The 27,379-nt window shown below is 45.2% G+C and overlaps 1 protein-coding gene across 6 annotated transcripts; it reads left to right on the top strand.

Moving 5' to 3' along the window:
- The first annotated feature begins 484 nt into the window (after positions 1–484).
- On the top strand, positions 485–25,165 carry DPP8 (dipeptidyl peptidase 8). 6 transcript variants are annotated; one of them, XM_060282704.1, is made up of 21 exons: positions 496–576; positions 2,384–2,467; positions 3,319–3,592; positions 4,285–4,397; positions 6,215–6,388; positions 8,098–8,266; positions 9,593–9,703; positions 9,900–10,028; positions 10,569–10,630; positions 11,566–11,666; positions 13,138–13,315; positions 14,191–14,350; positions 15,088–15,167; positions 16,411–16,563; positions 16,937–17,072; positions 18,271–18,416; positions 18,517–18,663; positions 18,996–19,148; positions 20,951–21,093; positions 22,871–22,982; positions 24,765–25,165. In XM_060282704.1, exons 3-21 carry the CDS (start codon positions 3,334–3,336, stop codon positions 24,888–24,890), a joined length of 2,652 nt encoding a protein of 883 aa, XP_060138687.1. In that variant the 5' UTR covers positions 496–576; positions 2,384–2,467; positions 3,319–3,333; the 3' UTR covers positions 24,891–25,165. The 6 variants fall into 6 exon arrangements, with proteins under 6 accessions (XP_034986559.2, XP_034986558.2, XP_060138687.1 ...); XM_035130665.2 differs by lacking the exon at positions 2,384–2,467 and adding an exon at positions 983–1,060; XM_035130666.2 differs by lacking the exon at positions 2,384–2,467 and adding an exon at positions 983–1,060 and having other exon boundaries at positions 557–580.
- The last annotated feature ends 2,214 nt before the right edge of the window (positions 25,166–27,379 follow it).

The following is a 27,379-nucleotide window of genomic DNA, read 5'->3' as shown; positions in this document are numbered from 1 at the left end:
TTGGATCAATGATCAAATAATAGATCTTATTGTCCCCGCTGAAAACCTTTTGCAGTTTTTGCTGCAACCTGGGCTTTGAGGTGTGTGTGTGTGTGTGTGTTTGCAATCAAGCGGTGTATAAATTTTATGATTTAAATGCAAAATGCAAAAAAAAAAAAGAGATGAAAGGAGTTTTATCCTGCTCTTCAGCTAACGGTGTGGAGGTGCACAGAAATAATAAATAAAAAAGAACCCTCTCTGCTGCCGCTTGGCTCTAGGTCTGTGGGGCTCGCCTTGCTCTCCCCTCCGGAGCGGTGGCCGCAGCAGCGTTCGCGGGCGGGCGAGGCCGCTGCGCTGCGCCCGGAGTGCGCACCCGTGCGTCGGTCCTTGGCTCTCTCTCGTGGGCTCCGGGGTTTCCTCCGTGCCCGGCGGGGGCGGTGTGAGGAGCGCGCGGACTCCGGCAGGGCGTGGGGCGCCGCTCCTGCCGCCAGAGGCAGACGAGGAAGCGGAAGCGCCGCTGCAACATCAGCAAAGCAGCAGCAAGAGGAGGAGGAGGAGGACGAGGAGGAACCGGCCAGGGACGCGCCGCCCCCGGGAGTGAGTAAGGACAGACCCCCCCCCCAACCACACACAAGCAACACCCCACCCCGGGGAGACGGGGAGGAGCAGCAGGCCTGACACCCCACGCCACCCCCGATTCGGACGCAGCAGGATCCCCCAAGAGAGGGCGCCGCGCCCTGAGCCAGGCTGGAGAAGGTTGCGCCCCGCGCGCCCCTCGCCCCGGGCCGGCCAGGCCAGGGGGGGTGTCATTTGCGCGCCCCTCCCCTCCGGTATACAGAGATCTCTCCTCTCCCCCACCAGCCCTTCTGGCACAGAAAGCAGCGACGCCCCTCCGCCTCTGGCCTCCGTGGCCGGAGAAAGGGGGAGAGAGGGTGGACAGCGGGGGCACCGGCCTCCCAGGAGTAGAGGTGATCGTCTGTTTTTCCTACCCACCTCCCGGCAGGGGAAAGGCGGAAGCTCAGGAGCAGAACACCTGCTTGGCATGCAGAAGGTCCCAGGTTCAACCCCGCCACATTTCCAGGTAGGGCTGGGGGAGATTTCCGGCCTGAAACCCTGCAGATCTGCTGCCAGTCAGTGTAGGCAGAGCTGAGGTAGGCAGACCAACGATCGGACACGCTATAAGGCATCTGCCAGTTTTTGTTAGGGGGAAGGGCTGGTGGTTCTGTGGCAAGAGCACCTGCTTGGCATGCAGAAGGTCCCGGGTTCAATCACGGGCATCTGGAGGTGAGGTTGGGAGGGATCCAGAAAGCCTGAGGAGCTGCTGCCCATCGGGGTAGATGATTCTGAGCAAAATGGACCAATGGTCTGATTTGGTACATGTCGGCTCCCTATGTCCTTATGTTCAAGACATGAGACCTGAAATCTCTTTTTTGTTTTGTTTTGGGGAAGGGCTGTAGCTCGATGTGGAGCATCTGCTAGCCTTGGTATGTAGAAGTTTCCAGGCTCAATTTCCAGCATCCCCAGGTGGGGCTGGGAAATAACATGGAAATAACCCCAGAGAGTTGTGTAGAAAATGTCAAAGGAACTAGATCAGGCACCCCCAAACTGCGGCCCTCCAGATGTTTTGGCCTACAACTCCCATGATCCCTAGGTAACAGGACCAGTGGTCGGGGAAGATGGGAATTGTAGTCCAAAACATCTGGAGGGCCGAAGTTTGGGGATGCCTGAACTAGATGGACTCTTGGTCTCATTCAGGCCCTATGTGCACAAAAACATTTAAAGATTTACACAATCATGGCATGACCCCATTGCTTTCCAGAGCTGCAATCCCCACAGTTCCCTGGGAAGAAGGATTGACAGTCAAACCACTCTAGAAATTGTAGCTCTTTGTGGGGAACGGGATCTCTCCTTAAGACTTGGTACCCTTAACAAACTACAGCTCCCAGAATTCTTTGGGGTTATTCAAAGTGGTATGATACAGCTTTAAATGTGCAATATAGATTGGGCATCAGCAAAAGGCAGGTTCCAAGGCTGAGGAAGAGCTGTAGCTCAGTGGCAGAGCAAAGGATCACAGGATCATAGAATCATAGAGTTGAAAGGGACCCCGAGGGTCATCTAGTCCAACCCCCTGCAATGCAGGAATCTCAGCTGATAATGCATCCACCCTCTGCTTAAAAACTTCCAAGGAAGGAGAGTCCACTACCTTCCGAGAGAGTCCCACTGTCTAACAGCTCTTAATGTTAGAAAGTTATTCCTGATGTTTTGTCGGAATCTCCTTTATTGTCATTAGAATCCATTGGTTTGTGTCCTACTTTCCAGAGCAGGAGAAGGCAAGCTAGCTCCATTTTCCATGTGACAGCTCTTGAGATATTTGAAGATGGCTATCATATCTTCTCTTTCCCAGGCTAAACATACCCAGCTCCCTCAACTGTTCCTCACAAGGCTTGGTTTCCAGACCCTTGATCATCTTAGTTGCCCTGCTCTGCAGGTAGGGCTAGAAAGACTCCCTGACTGAAATCTCGGAGAGCCATTGCTAGTCAGTGTTGATGATGCTGGGGTAGATATACTGATAAATCTGACTTTGCAGAAGTACATAAGAGGATCTCGCTGGATCTGGCCAGTGAGCCCACCAGGTGCCTGTGGGAAGCCTTCAAGCAGGACGGGAGCTCAAGCGCCCTCTGCCCTGTGGTTTCCTGTACCTGGCATTCAGGCGCATTGCTGCCTCCAAACATGGGAGCAGAGCTTTGATAGCCTTCTCCTCCATGAATTTGTCCAATCCTCTTTGAAGGCCACCCTAGTTGGTGGCCATCATTGCCTCCTGTGGGAGCGAGTTCCAAAGTTTACCTGTGTGAGCAAGGACTTTATTTTAGCTGTCCTGAGTCTTCCAACGTTCACCTTCATTGGGTAGCCATGAATTCCAGCGTCACGAGAGACGGAGAAAAACTTTTCTCTATCCGTTTTCTCCATGTTTTTAATAAGCTATCGTGTCACCTATCAACTCACCTTTTCTCGAAACTTAAAGGTCCCAAGTGCTGCAACATAAGGGAATCTCTCTACCCCCTTGATCGTTTTGGTTCTCTACCTTTTCCAGCTCTGCAATACCCCTTTTTTGAGGTGAGGTCTCAGGTTCAGTCCCCGCACCTCCATGTAGACTTCGAAAGTCTCCCTTCCTGAAACATCAGAGAATCTCTCCAGTCCATGTAGATAATGCTGAGCTCGTCCTCTGACTCAGCGTAGGGCATCTTTCAATGACTCTATGAGAAGAGGGGGCATTTTGGCCAGTCTGCTGGGGAGAGGTTGCTGCGGCTCAAAGAGGTTTTGTGGGGTTTTCCCTTCCAGGAATCAACATGCAATATGGCAGCTGCAATGGAGACTGAACAGCCAGGGCTTGAAATCTTTGAAACGGCCGAGCACAGGGAGAATGTGGCGTCTGGAGAGAAGGCAAAGCTGGAACCATACTACGTGGAGAGGTACTCTTGGAGCCACCTGAAGAAGCTGCTGAATGACACCAGGAAGGACCACGGCTGCCTGATGGCCAAGGCGCCCCACGACTTCACCTTTGTGAAGAGGACGGATGCAGAGAGCCCCCACTCGGATAGGGTCTATTACTTGGGTAAGTTTTGAAAGCTTCCCATGCAGCCTGGAGGATTTCCACTGTGTTTAGTGTTGCTTTCAAAGAATCTCAACTAAGCAACGTGTATGAACCAGCAATCCTGGTTTGCAGCAAACCATGGTTAGTTTCCAGGTTTATAACCATGGGTTATAAAGCTGGCATGTGTAACCCTTAAAAGTGAAAATAAACTCATCAGACGTCCTCTTGGCCACATGCAAGAAGGAGAGGGGGGACCTATGTTGGGTTCACGGAGCAGTAAGCCATGGTTTAGTGTTGCGTTCAAACCAAGCCTGTCTATCTCTAAATACCAGTTAACGGGGTGGTGGAAATAATGCCATGTGAATATTCTGGAGTAGATTCATCCTCAGTTTAAGCCAGCAAGGCTCATGTTATATTCTTATTTCCTTAAGATTTTGGGAAATGTGCAGATTTGTTTAAATTTAATCGGTTACAAGCCAAATCAGCTACTTGTTCTTAACTTTATTAGCTGAATAGTGAATTGTTAAAACAATACTGACAAAAATTAAATAAAAATAGAAAGGCATTGAAAAGGGTTTATTTTAGAAATCATGGCAGTTTTTGGTTTTGAAGTCTCCCAACAGGATTTGGCTTCTCTCTGGCTTATCTGCTTGGTATTCTGCTAATGCAAAAATAAATAAATTGCAAACTGTGTTTTGTTTTTTAATACTCAGCAATGTCTGGTGAGAACAGAGAAAATACACTTTTCTATTCTGAAGTTCCCAAAAACATAAACAAGGCTGCGATTCTTCTGCTTTGCTGGAAGCCACTCTTGGATCTTTTTCACGTAGGTGACTAGCCTGAATCTTCCCCATTTCATCCCCTCCCTTTCTCCTTTTACAGTGGACAGTCTTCCAGGTAATGACACGCCCTGCTTGAGAGACTGGCAGCTGTCAAAGATGAAAACCCATTAGCAAAGGGAATCTTAACAGCTCTAATGTTTGTCCCAGCTCTCCTCCTGCCTAGCTGCACTCGTTGCCAATTAAAAATTCAAAGCATTTTCCATTTCTAATATTTTTTGCTTGTATGCATTTGGTGAACCGCCCTTTGTTGAGACAGCTCCTTCTTCCATCTACCTAAAAAGTATTTAATGCAGATTCCCTCGTCCTGGTTGCTGCAGTTTTCTTAAGGAAAAAGGCATGGCAGAGGTCTTTGGGCACAATTCAGCAAGTGTTTGCTTATTATTGGAGCTGTTATTCGTACTCAAGAGTAAACCCACAGAAATTGTTGGGACTTCCATTGGTTTCAGTGGGTCTGCTCTTGATTTAGCTGAATATCAACATATTTAATCTATTTATAGACTGCTTAATATTTTTTTAAAATCTACAAAGTAGAAACCCTAAAGTAAAACTAAATGCATCCTTTCAATATTGCAGTTTTAAAAAAATCGAGAATGAAAATACTGAGTAGTGCATTCTAAAAATTAATGGTTGGGAAATGCCCCCAATTAGGTGTCTAAAACAGGTCAGCTGACTCCTCTCCAGTTGCATGGGGGAAAATTTGATCATTGTGATGTAAGCCCCCTTTGAAATCAATGGGACTTCATTCCTCATACTATGAATATACAGAAGCAAGCCCTCCCCCTTTACTTTGGGCACATTCAGACATAGGAAATACGGCATTTGTTTTCCTGATTATAATGCTAGTGCTTCTGTCTTGTTTCCTAATGTTCCATTCGCATTGCATTACCTATTGTGCTATGGAACTGTGTTTTTTGACCAACAATACTGGCATGTCATGCTACATTTCACACCATTGGGCCCAACAACAAATGCCATTGGACAGTGACATTTTGACCCTTTCTGCACATGCGTGCTTGATTCCCCCATTAAAAAGGCAGGAAGGAACTGTATGCTGCTATAGCGCCCCAGATTTTGTCACTTTGCTCTTGCAATTATCTGGGTTAAGGGGGCTGCAAATCCCCCCCCCCCCCGGAATCAAATAACATAGAAACGAGTGCTAAATATGCACTATATTCCATTTGTTTCTCATAAGTGGCATTTACGGTGTGTGGAGCCTCAAATGTAATGAAGAAATGAATGGAATGAGAAACATTGGTAAAGTGGAAGAAGCTATTGTGTGAATGTAGCTTTAGTTGGGTGCCATGGGATTAAACCCCACATAAGTAAACACAGGATTGTGACCTTAAGGAAGTTGCAACTGAGCCCCCCTGCTTTCTGTGTCACACACATCTTGCTGCTGTGCATGTCTGAAATTTAAAAAATAAGTAAAAGTACATGAGTCTTTAATGGTTGTGCAGTATTTTACCTAGTTCTGGGTTACCTTATCGCTTTGTTATATTTGTATTTTCCCCTCCCCACTTTTTGTAAGTGCTTTGGGAATGCCAGTTGGGGTTGGGTGGTGATAGGGAGGATGTAAACAATATAAATAAATAAATTGCTTAGTCAGAATTAATTCAGCAGGAGTTATCCTCACGTAATTCTGCCATAATCATAAGTTAACTTTTGCTGAATCGTACTTTGGATTTTCTTTGACAAAGTAAAACAAAGAAACCTCAGTGGCAGTGAAAAAACACACCCTAACAACAAAAGAAAACACAGGCTGTGGATTGTAGTTTTCTCCCTCTTACTTTCTCCCGGTCAGGCCAGCCTCGATTATGGGATGTACTCTCGGGAGGAGGAGCTGCTGCGGGAAAGGAAGCGGATCGGGACGGTCGGTATCGCCTCTTACGATTATCACCAAGAAAGTGGCACCTTCCTCTTCCAAGCCGGAAGTGGGATTTACCATGTGAAAGATGGCGGTCCCCACGGCTTCACGGTAATAAAAGACGGCAAGCTAGACTTTGGTGAACTGCTCTGGACCCTGGGATTTAGGTACAGCGCCCTCTGGAGGGAGGAGGCTAAAGGGAAAGTGCAGCCTGACCTCAGTGCTGGAAGTGGGTTACAATTATTTGCCAGTTGTCCAAACACCCGGGGTTATTTATTTATTTATTTATTTATTTAAGCCAGCATGCATATTTGTTGTCAATTCATACAGTATAACATGGTGGGGGACATCAAAAAATAAAATAGCTGAAACATAAACCCCACAATAAAATATACAATGCAATATGCTATAAAATGCAAAACACCATGAAAACTAAAGGGGGAAAATGTCGTCAAAATGATCAAAAAATGTAGACAGTTACATAGGCCTATCTACATTGAAAAAGGTCTCTAAGAGACAACTGAAAATCAAAAGTGTGTGTGACAGTTGCTGGAAACGGCAGGGGAAAGTGCTCTTGTGCTCAGGTCCTGCTTGGAGAGTGGGATCAGGTGGCGCTGTGGTCTAAACCACTGAGCCTCTTGGGCTTGCCGATCGGAAGGTTGGCAGTTCGAGTCTGCGCAATGAGGTGAGCTCCCATTGCTCTGTCCCAGCTTCTGCCAACCTACCAGCTTGAAAGCATACCAGTGTGAGTAGATAAATAGGTACCTCTGCAGCAGGAAGCTAAACGGCGTTTCTGTGCACTCTGGCACTCGTCACAGTGTCCCGTTGTACCAGAAGCGCTTTAGTCCTGCTGGCCACATGATCCAGAAAGCTGTTTGTGGACAAATGCTGGCTCCCTCAGACTGAAAGCGAGATGAGCACCACAACCCCAGAGTCGCCTTTGACTGGACTTAATCATCCAGGGGTCCTTTACCTTTACCCGCTTGTAGGTTTCACGTGGAGGCATCTGGTGAGCCAATGTGAGAACAGGATAATGGGCTAGAAGGGCTCCCTTTGGCCTGATCCTGCAGGCTCTTCTGATGCTCTTAGGTGCTTGCCACATTCCTGCTGGAAGTGTGTTCCTTCCATAGCATGGAACCAGAGCTGCCTGACTCCTAGTGGGGGCCAATTGGGCCTCTGTAACATGGGGGACAATTAGCCATGTGTTGCTGATCCTCCCCACCAACTGAGATCTTCTGGAGGAGTTTTCCTTCAGTCTCTTCTTTCATAGCACTGGAACTTTGGACCATCCAATGAAGTTGAGGGTCGGAAGATTCTTGACAGGCAAAAGGAAGGACTTCTTCACACTGTGCATGGTTAAAGCTATGGGATTCATTCCTAGAAGAGGTTGTGCCTCTACTTCATTGCATGACCCATTGACTTCTAATATTCTTTATTTGAAAGTAGCACTCACTATTCTAAATGAACGAATGCTACTTTTAATTGCTGTCTGCAGCATTGCTTATGACAGCATTTGTGTGATTTTCTTCTTGTGGCCTCTTTTGGTGAAGGAAGGGCGAATTATATGCATTTGAAATAAATGAATAATCAATATTGCGAGAGAGGGTGAGAAACATCTCCCGGTCCATATGATGCCCCTCCCTTTACTCTCCATTTCTCCTAAGCTAATAAAGTCTGTAACGCGATTCACTCTTGCTGACTCTCACCACATCCCAGACACTTTCTGCAAAAATTCCTTGAGCCTCATGGGAAGGGTTCACTAGTTCAAACGGGCTGTTTCCCAGCATCTTTCTCTCCCACGGTCGTGTTCTTTTTTGCAGAAACAACCTTTGCAGCCCAATTTGGTAGAGACGAGCTGTCCAAACATACGGATGGATCCCAAGCTCTGCCCAGCAGATCCAAACTGGATTGCTTTTATCCATAGCAACGACATCTGGATCTCCAATCTAGTAACCAAAGAAGAACGGAGGCTGACATTTGTGCACAAAGGTATGGTTGCCTTTAGCATGGGACAAAAGCAGAAGAAAGTTGAGGGCAGCACGAGTGGGGCAGTGTGAGGAGGCAAAAGTGACTTAGGAGTTACACGTGAGCCAACTGGGTGATGCATTCCTCATGGGCAGGGATCCCCCAACTGAGTAGGAGGGCCATCTGTCTCTAGCATGGGGTCTGTAGAGATTGTGCCCACTTCACTTTGCAGAACTGGCACTGTTACAGGTGCCAAATAATACCGTACTAATTCTGCAGTTGTAAGAAATGGATCTTTTAGTGTAGTGGCACCTACACTTTGGAATTCCCTGCTTGTTGACTTCAGGAAGGCACCTTTGCTGAACTCCTTTCAGCGTCTGCTTGAAGCATGTTTATTTAAGCAATCCAGTCCATGCATGCAGCTGTCGACCTGTTAATCCAGTGGTAGACAAATAAAATTTGGCTGCCACCATCCCACTCTCTTAAAAGAGAAGCAGAGTTGCTTAAAGAGTGCTTTTGCAAAGCGCAAGCCCTTTGCCAAAGTACTCTTTGAAAGATATATATCCAAATTGCAGTGAGATCAATTGGAAGCCAAACTAATAAAGAAAAGTGGATGTATAAGAGATAGAAATTTTGTTGAAATGTTGTCTATATGTGTAATGTGTGTGTATATTGTTTGTATATTGTTTATGTATGTTTTTAAATAATAAAGAATTCCTTTTTTTAAAAAAAAAACACTCTTTGAAGCAGCTGCTCCTGCTCTTTTAAATATTGGTGAAATTGGGCAGTTGGTGGGGGGCTTGTCTGTCAACCCACTCTATCCGTCAGATGCTTAAAGGAGAAGGAGGTCGGCTGTTTCAAAGAGTGCTTTTGCAAAGAATGTTAAGGCAGCTCCCCTTGCTCCTGTTTGAGCCTTTGCAATCCCCTTTTAAACCTCCGACATCAGAAGTTTAAAGTTAGGATGGCGGAGACTTGCAAAGTTATCCAAGGAATTTTGATAGGTAGGTGCCCCGTCCACTCGCCATATTTGGCCCGCAAAGCTGACCCTCTTAAGGGCCTGGTCCAGAGAGGTTCTACATCCCCCCCTGTGTCATAGCTGCCAAGTTATCCCTTTTGTAAAGGGAAATTCCCTCATGCTGAATAGGCTTCCTCGTGAGAAAAGGGAAAACTTGGCAGCTATGCCTGTGTTCAGTGAGTCCCCTGCATTCCTCTTCCCTGGGGGTGTGGTCCTTGCCATTGCAGCTACAATAATGGACATTTTTATGAGCCACAATGCATGCATGCTTCAAGCTTTCCATGGGCATTCTCCTTCTCTCTGAAAAATAATGTTTCTTGGCATTGCCTGCATAGAATTTGCCAACATTGAAGAGGACCCGAAATCTGCTGGGGTCGCTACCTTTGTGCTACAGGAAGAGTTTGACAGATACTCTGGCTACTGGTGGTGTCCGGATTCAGAAATAAGTAAGTATGCAGAATAGCATTAAGTTTTTTTCAGTGCTGCATCACACTGTCGACTCATGGTCTACTAAGACCCCTAGATTCTTTTCACATGCCAAATGTCCCTCATCTTATATTTGTGCAGCTGGTTATACCTGCCATTGCAGAACCTTGCATTTGTCCCAATTGAAATTAATTTTGCATCCCTCTTTTTTGGTAGCTGTAGGTGGAGGCAAAATTCTCAGAATTCTGTATGAAGAGAATGATGAGTCGGAGGTGGAGATAATTCACGTCACATCCCCCATGTTGGAGACAAGGAGGACGGATTCCTTTCGGTACCCCAAAACCGGTGAGATAGATTGTGCTGTGGCTCAAATAGGGGTGGTTTAATCCTAGTGAAAGCCACCAGCAGTTCCTTTCCATTTTGGTGTGAAATCTATTTGCTTTGGGTTGTATCCAACAAAGTGCTAGACCCACTCACATTTATGGGTCTATGTTAACAACATCTGTTAATGTCAACAGGCCTACTCTGAGTAGGACTAGCATTGGGTTCAACCCTGTATTAGTATTTTGCTTTAAGAGTATTTCCAATCCACTTCATGTTTTTAAAACTTTTTGAGTGGTCAGATCAACATAAAACTCTCAAACAATATAGTAAAAACAGGGTGGGGGGAAGCCATACAAAATTATCAGTGGTACAGGATCCAACCTTATAGAATGAGGAAAGCTTGTGCAAAAAGATACATCTTAAAAGGTGTCGGAAGCAAATAATTGAAAAGCCATTTCCATGTGTACGGGCAGCAGCAGAAAATGCCAATTTTTAGGACACTGACCTGAAATAATTCTGCCATTCCTTAGTGACCATTGACTGCTGTCTTTTCTTTTTTAGGTACCGCTAACCCCAAAGTAACTTTCAAGCTGTCTGAAATAACCATCGACGCTGAGGGCAAAGTAAGTCTGATGTTCTGTTTCGCCTCATTTGAATCAGTTTGGTGAGTTGTCTAGCCTGGTGGCAAATGGGTAAACTGCTGGAAAGCAAACGGGGCAAGAAACATGAGGCGCCCCTTCAGACAAGGGTGGCTAGCTTTTCCCGTTCCGAGGGCCACATTGCCTTGTTTCAAATCCTCTGGGGGCCACATGCCCAAACGGCGGGCTGGGGTGGGGGGCAGCGGCAAAAGTTTAGATTCTTGCACTGCAAAATGGGAGGTACATTTCACATGGTTTGCATTATAGCCATTTTTAAATCCTTTAAAACTAGTGTGGTGTTCTGGCCAGAGTGTCGGACTAAAGAGCTGGGGGAAACCAGGGTTCAAATTCCCACTCAGCCATGAAGCACACTGGGTGGCCTTGGGCCAATCACTGCTTCTCAGCCCAACCTGTCTCCCAGGGTTGTCGTTGGGACTAATTGAGGAGGGGGCAAACAATGTACACCCCCTTGTGCTCCTGAAGGGGGAGGGGGAGGGGGACATCAGTGCACCAGAATGAATGAATGAATGAATGAATGATCATTGCAAATTGGTAGGATTAATGCCTATGTATTGTGGGGTTGATTTAATTAAGATGCCTATTAACTGAAACAAGTCCACTGATGTGCAACCATTCATTAATGAATTACAATCACAGCAATTAGTGAAGTCAGTAGCTGTTATTTTTATTTTATTTATTAAATGCTTATGCTACCCATCCTCCCAGAGGAGCCCAGAGGGTAGCAAACAACAACGGAGAAAACCATTCTTAAAATATATATTTAAAACCTCTTAAAAGCAGTCCCAGAGCAGATGCAGGGTGGGATAAAAGATATGGACTTAAAAGGCTTACTGGAAGAGCACACTTTAGGAGAACTTTTCTGAACAGTACTTCTCCCCCCCCCCCCAATCTCTTGGCAGATTTCCAATGTGGTCGACAAGGAACTCGTCCAGCCCTTCGAGATCTTGTTTGAAGGCGTGGAGTATATCACTCGAGCGGGATGGACCCGAGAGGGGAAATAGTGCGTGTTTTTTTATCATTTCCTGCATTTCTCCAGCAGCTCTTGGCTGGAACTGGACTGTTCTGAGCAGGGGGCAAACTCATTGCATTGGAGGGTGTGGAGCAATGGTTAGAGGGCCAGCCCAGGACCTAGCATACCAGGGTTTGAATCCCCGCCTGGCCATAAAGCTTGGGCCAGTTATTTTCTCTCGGCTTAACCTACCTTGCAGGGTTGTTATGAAGATAAAATGGGGGGCAGAGAACCATGTGGGCCACCTTGAGCTCCTTGGAAGAAAGAAGGTGGTCAATAGATATCATAAACCCTTGGAGGTTTTTAGGCAGAGGTTGCATGGCCACCTATTGTGGAAGCTTTCGTTGGGATTCCAGCATTGCATGGGGTTGGACTACTAGATGACCCGCTATTTTTTATTATGGTACATACAGCTTAGTGCCAACATATGCTTCTTATTTACTTTTTATTTGTTTTAATAATATTGATTTATTTTAATTACATTATTTATTTCAATAAATAAAAATAATAAATAAAAATATGCACCCTGAGACCACTCCGTTGTACGTATCCAACCTCCCAAAATTTCAACACCTCTTGTGATGCTTTGATCCCTTTCCATTAACAGGCTTCTAAGCAGTTTGCTGTATTACCTTTGAGACCCGATTGAAGGACATTCCAAAACAAATAACAATAACATTTATAATACAACATATTTGTGATCGATATGATATGAAATCAGCCTTCTTCAGTTGTTCCAAATAACCTTGCATAGTCCATAGCTGTTTTTTGTTGAGCACAATGTCCAAATCTCTTCCTTGGATAATGATGACGCTAATTTATTTATACCCCGCCCATCTGGCTGGCATAGCTGCCAAGTTTTCCCTTTTCTCGCAAGGAAGCCTATTCAGCATAAGGGAAAATCCCTTTAAAAAAGGGATAACTTGGCAGCTATGCTGGCTGGGTTTCCCTAGCAACTCTGGGGAATAGTAGTAATAGAATATTAGTGATAATAATAAAGCGATAAAACATCAAACATTAAAAACCTCCCTAAACAGGGCTGCCTTCTAAAAGTCAGATAGTTGTTTATTTCCTTGACATCTGATGGGAGGGCATTCCACAGGGCGGGTGCCACTACCGAAAAGGCCCTCTGCCTGGTTCCCTGTAACCAAACTTCTCGCAGTGAGGGAACCACCAGAAGGCCCTCAGAGCTGGACCTCAGTGTCCTCAGGCTGAACAATGGGGGTGGAGATGCTCCTTCAGGTATACAGTACTGAGCTGAGGCCGTTTAGGGCTTTAAAGCTGGGCACCAACACTTGGCATTGTGCTCAGCACTTGGAATTATGGAAGGAAGCCCCACTGGCATCCACAGGGACTTGGGTTCGGATCTCTCCAGCTGGGGTTGCGGGAGGTGGGGTTTCGACTGCAGTGCTCACCCGTAGCACCTGCCATGTTCCGAAGCTCTTCCCCCTTCCCTCCACAGTGCTTGGGCCATCTTGCTTGATCGCTCCCAAACGCGGCTTCAAATTGTGCTCCTTCCCCCCGCTTTATTTATCCCCGTGGAAGAGGACGCCATGGAGAGGCAGAAGCTGATCGATGCAGTGCCCGACTCTGTCACGCCGCTGATTGTTTACGAGGAAACAACAGACATCTGGATAAATGTAAGAATGTTATCCCCTCGAGCGATCCCCCTGGTTCAAACATAAAATACACTAAGCTGGTGTTCCTTAAAAGTGAAACTAAATTCTGCCATGACTGTGCTGGAAGAAGAAAGAAAGGGGTGTGAAATAATAGTTTAGCATATTTTTGGAATATTTTAAGGGGAAAATTAGAGGTTAAGTAGAAATAATGCAATAGTGGATGAATGGCAGAAGAAGTTGATAGAATATATGGAATTGTCTGGGGTAACCGGGAGGCTTCGAGATCGGAGTGAAGAAACAGTGGAAGAAGACTGGAAGAAATTTAAAGTTTATTTAAAGAATAAGCATATAATAGAGTAGAAGCAATGGAAGTGAAGGAGATACAAGGAGGTTGTAGATAATAACAAGTTAAGAAATAAGTATTGTTAGAAGTAGTTATATGTATGTAGAAAGAAATGGAATAGTAGAGAAGGTAAATATCAAGGATGAAAAGATATAGAACTAAGTCAATTTTTAAGTAAAGTTAGTTGTTTAATATGATTTTGAAATTACTAAAAGGGATTTACATTGTAACACAGAAGGAGGAGGAACGAGGAAGTCATTAGATGAGATAAGTGAGACTATGAAATAAGAATTTTTTTTGTATTTTGGTATTTTGGTATTTCTGTATTTTTGTATTTTGAATGTTTTTCTTGTTGTTTTTGTTGTCTGTTATAAAAATCAATAAACATATTTTTTTAAAAAAAGAAAGAAAGAAAGGGGTGTGGGAGGCAGACGCTTTGCTCTGCGTTGACTAGGCTTGTCCACGTAATATTAAACCTTGGTTTACAGTTGCGTGCGAACGTGCCCAATCTCCAGCCTTCGGTTCAACTTCCAATCCTCCTGTGTTCCAACAGGTCCACGATATCTTCCACATTTTCCCGCAAACCAATGAGGATGAGATAGAGTTCATCTTCGCCTCCGAGTGCAAAACAGGATTCCGCCACCTGTATAGAATCACAACCGTTTTAAAGGAGAGCCGCTACAAGCGCTCGAGTGGAGGACTCCCTGCTCCAAGTAACCAGCTTTGGCCATTTTTGCCCCCTAAGTTCAAATGAAGTAGAATAAACTGCATCAGGTGGTGGAGGGAATTCATTTCCTAGGGAGATTTCTTTCAGGTTGGCATCCCAGCATTGCAGTGGCCCTCGGATTGGGGCTGTAAGCATCCTGCACTTCCGCAAGTCAGCTTGCACCCCACTTTAAAAAACAAAAACAAAAAAACCAAGCTGCTAGTCCTTATGATTCTGAAGATGAGTTTGAAGCGTTGTAAGGAATCTCAGTAGCCCAAGAGGAAAGATATGGAAAGTGTGGGTGCTTTGCTTTGCTGCTGACCTGTACCCAACACTTGTGGAATACAGTGTGCAAACGAAGCAACAATTTGCATTTTCTCTCTGTAATGTAGACTGGAGACTGCCGAAACTGGCTGGCTTGCCTCGTGCTGGGCAGCCAGGGATCTGAACCTCAGCATGTAAAGCCCAGATTTCCCTTGCAGGGAGTTGGACTCGAGGACCCTTGGGGTTCCTTCCAACTCTACAATTTTGTGATTCCCTACCTGCCTTCTTGCATGTCAAGATCAGCAGAGGGGGCCCTCTTGGTTGTTCCGCCGCCCTGAGAAGTGTGTGGGGCGACAGCCCAGGAGAGAGACTTCCTTGTAGCAGCCCCATTGGCAGCCTTTGCCTGCTGTTGGACTACAGCTCCCATCAGCCCCTGCCACTGCGCAGACATTCCAATAATTTTGATCTTGGTTTCTGCAGGTGATTTCCTGTGTCCCATCAAAGAGGAGGTGCCAATAACCAGTGGGGAATGGGAAGTTCTTGGCCGACACGGGTCCAACGTAAGACCCTTCAAATTTATTTTATTTTAATCTGGCGAATGCGTTCGGGAATTTTGAGTATGTGCTTGACCTCTCCCCACCCCCAAAAAGCATGAGCTTAAACATGGGTTGAGCATCAAGCCAGTCTGATCAGGGGGGGGGGGGGACTTTCCACATAATGCACCCTCAGTGCCCACATAGTGAAAAACAGAACAGACAATGCAGTCAGGGATTTGTATTGAATTATCGTTTAGGTTCATCGTTGCCGTTGTCATTTTTTGATCATGTTCCACATACATATCTTATGTGAAATGTAGAAAACATAACAGTGTAGAAAATATAACAAAAACAACTAAAAAAAGTAGGGGGTGGGTTGTTTTGCTTTTTTTGAACCACAATGTAATGTGGACACATGGCAGCGACCAATTTGTCTGGTTAGAAAGGGTTTTCGGCGGAGAAATGTCTTTAGTTGTTTCCAGAAACTGCAGAAAATTGGTGCCTGTCGTATCTTGACTTGGCTGCTATTACACAGAACAGGGGCGGCCGCACTAAAAGTCCTGCTCTGAGTTAGCTACGCAGCAGATCTCTCCAGTAACAAACAAGAGAGCGGCGTTCCTACCTGTGACATGCCACCTTGTAGCTTGGTTCCCTGGATCTGTGGCTCCTACAAAGTAACTGGGCATGAAGAAGCAGCCACAGGGGTTATGCAACCCCACCACGCTTGGGAATCTGTACAGGGCCCCCGTTTTCACATCCTGTTAGGGATACGCCCACAGAAATCCAAAGTGGGAAAAAAAATCATGCCATTGAAGTTGTGTAATGGAGGGGAAACAGGCATTGCAGAAAGAAAGTTGGCAATGCAGGTCTCAATATTCATCCAGGGAGGGGTACACATCTTTTGAATGCTCCCCACTAGTTGAAATAGTTTGTGCTGAGATAGAACCTTTGTTCCTGATGTGCTAGTCCTCAGTTTGCAGGGATTTGCAGTCGGAAGTTTTATGTGCCCTGCAGTAAGTGGTATAGTCGGTCCTACCGCTTCATTCTCTGGCCAGCATGAAGATTGACCCGAGAGCCTTTTTTCCAGAACCAGGAGGCTGCAGTGGGATGTAACTTCTTCCTTTAGGTATACCTGGGTTTTAAATTAGCTTTCCACATAGGCAGTTGAAACGAACTTAGAACTAAATCCAACCTGGGAATTGTTGATGGTACAAACTTGGGTCACTTCTGTGTTTTCTGTGTGTGTTTGTTTGTTTGTTTTTATCAGATCCGGGTGGATGAAGCTAAAAAACTGGTATATTTTGAAGGTACAAAGGATTCCCCCTTGGAACATCACTTGTATGTTGTTAACTACAAGAACCCCGGGGAGATCAAGCGGCTGACAGAAGCTGGTTTCTCCTATGCCTGCTGTGTCAGCCAGGTATTTCACCTCCTTCGTTGTGGTTTTCTTCTGTGCTGGGTTCCCACATGAAGATAGCAAGAAGGAACTGTGTGCTGATGCACAACCCCAAATTTCATCACTTTACTCCTGCAATTTTATGGGTTGATTGGTTTGCAAACGGATTATTTCTGGAACCAGTTAACACAGGCCCAAGCACTAAACGTCTACGAGATTCCACAGCATTTCCGGATATGGCTTTTACATTGGGTGGATGCTCAAATATAATATGGAAACTAACAGGGAAATGGTATAAAGCACCGTGTGACGGCAGCATAAACCTTTGAGGGAAATTACCTGGTAGGCCCAAGCTGGTTTTCAGAGGTGGCCACTTATCTCTCCTCCTGCCCTCTAGAACTGCGACATGGTGATTTGTAAATTCAGCAACCAGAGGAACCCGCACGAGGTGTCTCTCTACAAGCTGACCGGCCTCGAAGATGACATTTCCAACAGGTCCAAGGAATTCTGGGCTACCATTTTAGATTCCGCAGGTATTTCGAATGGGCTTTTAAAAAGGCTTTTAAGAAGGTGAAAGGACTTCTGTCTTTGAGCCTTGTCCTCATGCATCCTCTCTAACAAGTCTTCCTTTATTTGTCGGTTCATTTCACATGTGAACCGCTTCTCACAAAGCATATTGAAGGAATTTCACATTACTCCTCATGTGAGGAAGCCACTTGAAAACTGGCAGGACTCTGTGAGGTGGAGGTGGAGAACCTTTTCCACCCCAGTGGCCATATTCCCTTCAGCAGGCCACATGGCCCTCTTGTGCAAGGCAAAAGATGCAACTATGGCCTCTGTATGGTAGGCCAAACCAGAGTCAAGAGGTTTCTCCACACACACACACACACACACACACACACACACACACACACACACCCCTCCACATTCCAGGCCAGGCAAAAGCATTTGAGGAGGGTGCCATGCAGGATTGGTTTTCTGGAGAGAGGAGGGTGGCCTAGGGAGCCTCCTGAGGGCCGTGAGGCTTGGAGGGCCACATCTGGCCCATATGACTGGGGTTCCCCCTTTCCTGGTGTAAGGATTGTGGTTGTGCAATCAGAATCTGATTTTATGCAGGGGTGTCCAGACTTTAAAAAAAGATGAAGAAATCAACAGATAGCAGTACAGTTTTGTAGCAGAGGGCAGAAACCTTCTTCCAGGCTTTGCCATGAGAAATACAGTCGTACCTTGGATCCTGAACACCTTGCAAGTCGAACGTTTTTGGCTGCCGAACACCGCAAACCTGGAAGTGACTGTTCCGGTTTGCGAACATTCTTTGGAAGCCAAACATCCAACAGGGCTTCCGCGGCTTCCGATTGGCTGCAGGAGCTTCTTGCAGCAAATCAGAAGCTGCACTTGGGTTTCCGAACGTTTTGGAAGTCGAACGGACCTCCGGAACAGATTCCGTTCGACTACCAAGGTACGACTGTGCAGCACTGAAGACTGCTTATTATTATAACTGTTTCAGGTAAAGCACCTGTTGGCTAGTACTTGTGACATCCTGGATGCCAGTAGGGACACCCACACCCACTCATCTGAAGCTGTTCCTAAATACGCCTTGCTTTAAATTTGAGGCTTGTGGTTATTGAGATGGGTTGGGCTGAAGGGTTTGGGAACCTGCGTTGGGGTGCAAGGGCCAACTCCGCTCTGCCATGCCGAACGCAAACGACAGCTGTGCTTGCATCCTTGCAGGGCCTCTCCCAGATTACGTTCCGCCCGAGATCTTCTCTTTCGAGAGCTCCTCAGGGTTTTTGCTTTATGGGATGATCTACAAGCCCCACAATCTACAACTCGGGAAGAAGTACCCCACAGTACTCTTCATATATGGGGGCCCCCAGGTCAGTTGATAACATTGTTCCTGGAAGCTGTTAATAAAAATGTTGTTTTTATCAGCCCCCGTGTGTGCAATGTAGAAGTCTAATCTGTGCTTCCTTCCAGGTGCAACTTGTGAACAACCGGTTTAAAGGAGTCAAATACTTCCGCCTGAACACCCTGGCGTCCCTTGGTTATGTTGTGGTGGTGATTGACAACAGGGGGTCCTGCCACCGCGGTCTGAAGTTTGAAGGTGCCTTTAAATATAAGATGGTAAGTTGCTCAATGGGTACAGAAGTCCTGACTCAGGTCTGAGTGCTGCGGCCTTGCTTTTTTATTAAGAGATTAGATAATCTCATAAAATTCTGCCTTGGAGGCCTCAAACACACACACACACCTCTTTTCCCAGTTGCATTTAGACTCGGGAAAAGCATTGCGTTGGAGATCATAGAAGGCTTTTTTCCAAGCCTAATTCTGATTGGGGGGGGGAATAAGAGCTGGGGAGTGTAAGGTTAACCCGCCCCATGCCCCGTTGTCCACGATGCCAATATTTTTCCAAGCCTAATATTATTTTTGGGGGGATGGGGGTTGGTTTCTTCCAACAGGGACAAATTGAAATAAGTGACCAAGTGGAAGGTTTGCAGTACTTGGCTTCCCGATACGAATTCATCGACTTGGACCGGGTTGGCATTCATGGCTGGTCCTATGGGGGATACCTCTCCCTTATGGCCTTGTTGCAGAAGCCAGAGATCTTCAAGGTAAGATAATGTGCAACAAGACTGTGTATGTGTGTTTGTGTTGCGTGTTTCCATTTCCAGCTTTTGCAAGCTGCCCTATTGGACAGCACAAGTCTTGTTAGGATTGATTGTGCCATCTATAAATACAACACATAAGAAGATGCTTTATGCTGAGCCAGACCTGTTGGTCCATCTAGCTCAGTATTGTCGACACTGACTGGCAACAGCTCTCCAGGGTTTCAGGCAGGGAATCTTTCCCAGCCCTACCAGGGGTTGAACTTGGGACCTTCTGCAGGTGCTCAACCCTTCTTGACCTATGGTCCTTCCCCAAAGAATCCCATTTGCAAGGGGTCAAGTTTGTATGGAAAAATTCACTTTCAGCCCCCAGTCAGGAGGAAATGAGTGCCTGTCTCATAAAATGAAAAAGTTGGATATCTCTGCCCATGGTGAACGAAAGGTATTGCTATCACTATATAAAGTTGCATAAAACTTGGAACTGGATTACTTGAAAGGTAGTCTTTTATATACCCAGCCCATCGGCTCCAACAGATACCATCTCATCAGCTGATCCATTCTGTACAATGTCGCAATAGGGCCTTCAGGGTGGTGGCACCTCCCCCCTTTTTTATAAGAGTCAAGTCATATCCAGAGTTTATTTTTTCTGATAAAAGTCGATTTGATTTCTGTGTGGCCACAAATTCACACACAGACAGCTGCCATCAGTGGCATCAATTGTGGAAGGGAGACGACATAAGCTATATGTCAAGGGAAGAAGGTCACATTACGGAAAAGGTTATTTATCTATGCAGCAACTGCAGCCTGTGCTTTGTTAGCCCCCAAATGGAAAACGAGCGAGGTCCCGACCAAAGAAGATTGGCAACTTAATTTGACAGAATATGCACAACTCACAGACTTAACATGTAGAATAAGAGAACAAGAAGAACATAGCGTTTAGAGAAGATTGGAAAACGTTTATTGAATATATGGAAAATAATTGTGTACGGCTGAAAACGCTGGCAGCATTAATGTAAATTCAACAGTGTAAACAAGTTTTGATGGATGCAATAACGGAACACCGATTGGCATAGTTTTTGTAAAATATGCAAGGATATGTTATTGTTTAGTCGTTTAGTCGTGTCCGACTCCTCGTGACCCCATGGACCATAGCACGCCAGGCACTCCTGTCTTCCACTGCCTCCCACAGTTTGGTCAAACTCATGTTCGTAGCTTCAAGAACACTGTCCAACCATCTCATCCTCTGTCGTCCCCTTCTCCTTGTGCCCTCCATCTTTCCCAACATCAGGGTCTTTTCCAGGGAGTCTTCTCTTCTCATGAGGTGGCCAAAGTATTGGAGCCTCAGCTTCACGATCTGTCCTTCCAGGGAGCACTCAGGGCTGATTTCCTTAAGAATGGATAGGTTTGATCTTCTTGCAGTCCATGGGACTCTCAAGAGTCTCCTCCAACACCATAATTCAAAAGCATCAATACTTCGGCGATAAGGGATATAAGATATGTCAAATGAACCATGGAAAGAGAAGAAGGGAAGTCATTGATATCTTAAGGATGTAAAATGTCTATTTGAAATTGTAAAACAGAAAAAATTAATAAGAAATATATTTAAAAAAGAAAAATAGAGTCACATTGCACAAAGGTACCATTGGGGTTTTCAACTTTTTCTTTTTACTAATAATTTCATTGTTTCATTCTTTTTGCAGACCGCTTTCATACCCCCCAAAAAAACAATCCAATGTAATATATGTACATTTTATGAAATAAATGCGTTAATGAGAATAACACAACGCTGACCGTCTTCTTACCCATAGGTCGCCATTGCTGGTGCCCCAGTCACCCTGTGGCTCTTCTATGACACAGGGTACACCGAGCGCTACATGGGTCACCCAGATAATAACGAACAGGGCTATTACCTCGGCTCTGTGGCTATGCAAGCGGATAAGTTTCCTTCAGAGTAAGTGTGTTCCTGCCCCCACCCCCAACTGTGCTAAATTCCGACCTAACGCTGCTGTTTCTTGCCTAATTAAATGCTTAAATGGTTGTGTGGTAGTAAAGAACCACTTAATAAACTTGAATGGGCATTTACATAATCACAGCCCATTACGAGTAATCTGCTTTTCTAGCCTTGTTGTCATTAAAGTATTAACTTTTGCCTCAAGAAATTGCAGGCGGACCTCCCCCCTGCCTCAAATTACGCAATTAGCCCCAGTGCTAATTAAGTGCATTAATTAGACATACCACCCTAGTGGCTGGCTGTAGATCAGCCACAGTTGTTGTTAACAGGGCTTGAGAGGGAAGATGATGTTTTGTATCCTAGAGTAGCCCTGTCAGCTCCTCCATACAGACACATACACAGTCTGCTTCTTCCGCCTTAGATTGCTGTTCTACCATCCATTCCCACCTTTTCTTATGGGCCTGGGGTTTAAATTCTGTGTTTAAATCTTCCAGGGCGGTGAATGGGAGGCTGAAGGAAGTTTATTGCTTTGGATCCTTGGGATCAGCGGTGTGGGTTTCCCAGAAAACTTAGAACATGTTTCTGCTGTCCTAAATCAATCAGAGATCTGATCTCACTGTGGTTTTGATTTGCTTTTGAAGCTTTGCTTCACAGAGGTTTACCCCATAAATTATTCTCGGCATTTGCGCCAAAAAGTGGTATATAAATATACGGGAACCGTTAGCCCAATATCCGAAAGTAGTTAAATCATTTCATTACAAGGGGGAAATCAGGTTAAGTGCATTTCAGCTGTGATCTTCTGTGTTGGGGGTGGTGGCCTGCAGTCCTATAGTCGTTGCTGTTCCCCAGCATCCCTGACCATTGGTCATGCTGGCTGCAGGAGCCATAGGGAGTTGGGGTGCAGTAACTGAAAGGCCACAAGTTCCCCATCCCTCCTGTGTGTGTTTCCCTGGGAGTAAGTTCCATTGAACTTAATAGGACTTACTTATAAGCAGCCATCCGTAGGATTGTGATATTCGCATGGTTTGATGACCAAGCTAATTCAAAACTTCGTTTGGAAATTATTTTGTTGGAATCCTAAACATGGATGACGTGATTATTGCTTATATATAGTGACAGACTAAGAATGGGAAATTCTTTAATCTCTGAATTGCATGTTTTCTATTTCCTCTTGAAAGTTCTTTTCTATCTCTTCTTATCTCTCTCTCTCTCTTTTATTTTTTTTGGTCATGTTTTTATTTTACTTAGAATAATGTTGGACAAAAAGGATATTTGAGATTGTTTTGTATTTCTCTTTATAAACTATTTAAAAACATACTTTATTTTATTTAAAAAAGGAATCCCAAACATGTCAGCTGAAAGCTTCCCTTCCATTATTTAGATTTTAAGTGGAGGATGGAATGAAAAAACACTGGAAAAAGTTTACATAACCCATTTAGCAGGCCTAAAGATCTTTCTGTGTCACTTCCTAGGGGCAGTCAGCTGAAAAAATAATTGCCAGTCTGATTTTCAGATCCAGGTTTCAGTTTCCCAGTATGACTTGTGTTTGTGCATTTTGTTACTAATTGGTTGAATCTCTCTCTATTTCTGAACGATTAAAATGGGCTGTGGGAAAACTAAAGCAGTGGGGGAAATTCCAACCCTGGGGGGTCTGTTATTTCACGCTCCCCTTCTGGTACTAGCTACATAGGTATCTTCAGACCATACCAGGATTCGACGAACTTCTAATTCAAACGCTCTGAAGCTTTGCTTACTGTTTCTCCCCTCGTCCTTTCAGACCCAACCGGTTATTACTGTTGCATGGATTCCTCGATGAAAACGTTCACTTTGCACATACCAGCATCTTGCTTAGTTTTTTGGTCCGGGCTGCGAAGCCTTACGATCTACAGGTAAGATGCTCTAGAGCAGCCTTCACCAACCTGGTGCCCTCCCACCTGTTTTGGACTACAACTCCCATCAGCCCCAGCCAGATACGAACATGCCTTTTGGTCATGCACACATCTCCTTTGCTCTTCCCTTCACACTATGGCAAACAAACCGGGGAGTCTTCCATTAACTATAGTTTACCATTTTGTCCCAACTGAGAAACCGTGGTTAGTGCCTTCGAAACAAGCTAGGATAAGCTTCATATCCTGGCCTTCTCTGAACCTGTTAACCATTGTTTCTGCTGCCCACCAACTGCTCCTGTCCCTCCTATTTTAATTTTTTTTTAAATCAAAACAATTGAGGTCGGTTGTGGGGGGAGGTGCCTACTTGTTGTTGTCTGTGCTTTATTGGGCTTTTTGCAGGCTGTGCAGGTGTTTTGCTTGTTTTGTTATGATTCTGAGCATTGCAAAAAATAATTTTAAAAAACTTTATTTTCTTAAATTACAAAACAGCAACCATAGCATTAGAACAAAGCTTTACCTTCCAGACTTTCTGAATACGTGAGGTTACCTTACATCTGTGCTTAGATCTCTTAAGTTGTTCTGTTTTTAGTTGTGTGGTAATTCCAGTTACCACATGCAATCACTGTAACAAAACAAAAAAGGAATATCATGGAAAAGGATTCCCCCCTTTAGCACTGTATGTAATAAAAGGATGCCAGTTCACCCAAAATGTGTCTTTTGGTTTAATTCCCTTGGCTATATTTAGTTTAGTAGTTTAATTTTTTGACCAGTGCTAATTGCGAGCGTTGCCAGGTTTTCCTTCTCTTGAAATGGTTGCTTTGAGGTGCCAAGGGCAATTTCCAAATGTGCCCCCAGGGCCCATAAAATTTGAGGATTCCTGCTTCTTCCTCTATAAAAGCTTTTTTTTCCTTTTAAAGTTTTTATTAAAGATTTTCTTGTGTAATAACACCCAAAAAATCAACAAGGGAAAGTACATGGAGCAAGTCCACTTTCAATTCGTTGAGTCTTTCTCACAGTTCATTGACATTTGGTATGAAACACGATTGTTAAAGACATTGTGTGTTTGGGGGAAGAAGGAGGGAGGGAGGGAGAGATCGGTTGTGGGGGGTGGGATAATGATATTTCGTTCTATTGCATAGCGTTTGTGCAGGGGTTTTGTGTCAGCATCACGTGGGTAGGTCCTTTATTTATACATATGTATTTATTTTTAACATATGTATTTATTTTTATTGGCATTGCAAGAGAATGGAGGGTCCAGAGCTTGCTTGGTTGTGTTTGGTTCATTGCAGCAGTATGTTTTGTTTGCAGGGGGGTGGCGGGTTGAGTGGATCAGATGCTCTTGCGGGGGGATTGGCCGTTGTCGTGTTGTGCTGTATGTGTGATAAAGGGGGGCATTTAGAGAAGCATTTGTAAACCTCTTACCCAGGCTTCCTCAAACCCGGCCCTCCAGATGTTTTGAGACTACAATTCCCACCATCCCTGACCACTGGTCCTGCTGGCTAGGGATCATGGGAGTTGTAGGCCAAAAACATTCAGAAAGATACCTACCGTAGCAACGCACTACACAAAAACAATAACCTGACTGCAACAACAATGCAGTAATAGAACCTGAAACCAGTAAAGCAGTAGTATAAAAGCATATTAAAAATAAGAATTCAGATAGCAAAGGCAGGGCCAAAGAAAGCCTGGGCAAGAAGATAAAAGGCCTTACAAGATGTCTGAAGCAGCAGATTATGTGAATAACTCAAGAGAGAAAATTGACTCCTCCCCCCCTTTCTTTAGATCTATCCACAAGAGAGGCACAGCATCAGGGTCCCTGAGTCTGGAGAACACTATGAACTTCACCTCCTGTATTATCTCCAGGAGAATCTGGGCTCACACATGGCCGTGCTGAAGGCAGAGCACTGATGACACCCCTCCCTCCCTCCCTCCCTCCCTCCCGTCCACCCTTCCAGGAACTCTCAGCACAGACAAATACAGCTGCTTAACCAAACACCTCGGAAAGGGGTGTCATGTTGTTGGTGCCTGCTTCCTACACAGATCAATTGACAAGTCCTCGGCCTTGCTTCGTTTTATTTCTCCTTATTTTTTAAAAAAAGTCAACCTGGTGCCAAACAAGGAGACACGCTGTACAGCAAATGAATACTTTTAAATGTAAATAATAAAAGTCAACATCTGTGCTACTTGGCAGTCCGGAGGTTTTTTCTCTTTAAGGGTGGTTCCCACACTCCAGAGTAAGTGTGCTTACTCTGTGCTTACCCAAAACTTTATACCTTGGTTCTCGAACAGAATGTGTTCTGGAAGTCCATTCGAAAACCAAAGTGCGGCTTCCGATTGGCTGCAGGAGTGTCCTGCAGCCAACTGGTAGCCACGTAAGCCATGCCAGATGTTTGGTTTCCGAAAATCGTTCGGAAACTGGAACACTCGCTTCCGGGTTTCGATCGTCTGGGAGCCGATTTGTTTGAGATCCAAGGTACGACTTTACCGCTTAATATCGTAAAGATCTCTAAGCAGTTTACTCTGAAAAGCAATGATAGTACAACATTCATTATCCAGTAAAAGTTCCGAAAACAAGATAAAAACCAAAACTATATATCACAAAAGTGAGCAGCGTGATAAGCTTTGGTTCCTGCATTGCTGGCGGTTGAACTAGATAACTCTTGGTTTCCATTCCAGTTCTGCAGCTCTGCGATTCTGTGAATGAGCAGCAACTGAACTCCATTTTCAAGTGCTGCATTTGCACGATTATTATTACTATTTGGGTTGCTTTGGCTCTTTTCCTATTCCTCCCCCATTTCTTTGTTCTTTAAAATACAGTAGATTTGGACATTCTGTCCATGTAATATTACTGTAACACTTTTATGGGTGGCTAATGATGGGGTGGTCAGTTGAGAGCTTTGTTGGCCGTCGAGGAAGAAGCCCATTTGGCAGGAGAAGCTGTATTTTATAATTGGACTCACTTTGCTTAATGGCAGAGCACCCACTTTGAACGCAAAAGATCTCAAGTTGAATCCCCAGCATCTCCAAGTAGGCTTGGGAGAGGCCCCTGCCTGAAACCCTGCCAGTCAGTGTTGACATTACTGAACTTGACGCGCCAACTTAGTGGAAGGCAGCTTCCGATGTCCCTATGAGCCACCCATTTCGAAGGGGCAAGCTGTCATCCTTCAGGCCCTGGGACCACTGCAGAGCACGATTTTTCATTAGTGGCCACCAGCCTAAGAGCTGATGGGAAGATTTCCTGATCTTTAAAAGTGTTGAGGTTCTCTTGAACGCTGCAGGTGCAGACTATAAGCAGCTTCAAAGGTCAGCGCTTTGTGTTCCCAAAGGCCGCCCCCCCCCCCCGAGATTCCATGAGCTGTTTATCTCCTTGACACACCTTCCTTCAAAAGCGGACCAGAGTGTGATCTCTCTTCAGCTCCAAATGCATATTGTTCTGCATTTTCAGCTAAAGCGGGGAAGGTGGTACTAAGTTAACGAGCATTTTGGCTTGGAACACCCACCCACACCTACACCTAAGCTGTTCGCTTGGCTAATGAAAACTCAGCGAATGTACCCTGTCTCCCTGTACATGCCACCCCCACCCCCTCCCTGTCAAGGATATCTTGACGCCTTGTTCACTTAGTTCTGCACCGGTAAGTAGACGTTCGGGTTTTCAGTTTCAGAACACACCGTCCTGCTGTTTCGAAACACCTGGCTCATAGTAACCAGGCTGCACATCTCCGGTGTCGCGTCTGCACATCGATGTTCCTGATTATGCAAAGAGGAAGCGTCTAGTTAGCTCGTGTTTTCCTTCCTTTTGGAATCGGGCCGAACAGCCTGGTAGCCTTTCCTAAGACGGTCTCGCCACCTCCCTCAGAAAATTAAGCTCTCCTTAATTTATCGATCCCTCTATAAACGGGGAGGGGGTAGCTAATACGTCATCCAACGAAATCAGGATTCGAGATGACCTTAACAGGTTGGAGAACTGGGTCCAAAATGAATTTCAGTAGGGGCAAATGACAGGTTTTGCACTTAGGCAGGAAGAACCAGCTGCACAAATATGAGGTGGGGGACACCTGGCTTGACAGCAGTCTTATGTAAAAAAAGATTGGGTTTCGGAGTAGACCACAAGCTAAACATGAATCAATTCAATGCAATTCTAGGCTGCATCAACAGAAGTATAGTGTCCAAATCGAGGGAAGTAATAATACCACTCTCTTCTGCCTTGGTCAGACCACACCTGGAGTATTGTGTCCTGTTCTGCACAGAGGAAGGCAACCAAGATGATAAAGGGTCTGGCAACCAAGCCTTATGAGGAACAGTTGAGGGAGTTGGGTATGTTCAGCCTGGAGAAGAGGAAGACTCAGGTGACATGAGAGCCATTTTTGAATGTCTGAAGTGTTGCCACATGGAAGATG

This window comes from Zootoca vivipara, chromosome 14 (genome assembly GCF_963506605.1).
Source record: "Zootoca vivipara chromosome 14, rZooViv1.1, whole genome shotgun sequence".
Classification (NCBI taxonomy): domain Eukaryota; kingdom Metazoa; phylum Chordata; class Lepidosauria; order Squamata; family Lacertidae; genus Zootoca; species Zootoca vivipara.
The sequence above is the reverse complement of the archived record's forward strand: the minus strand, read 5'-3'. Positions and strand labels throughout refer to the sequence as shown.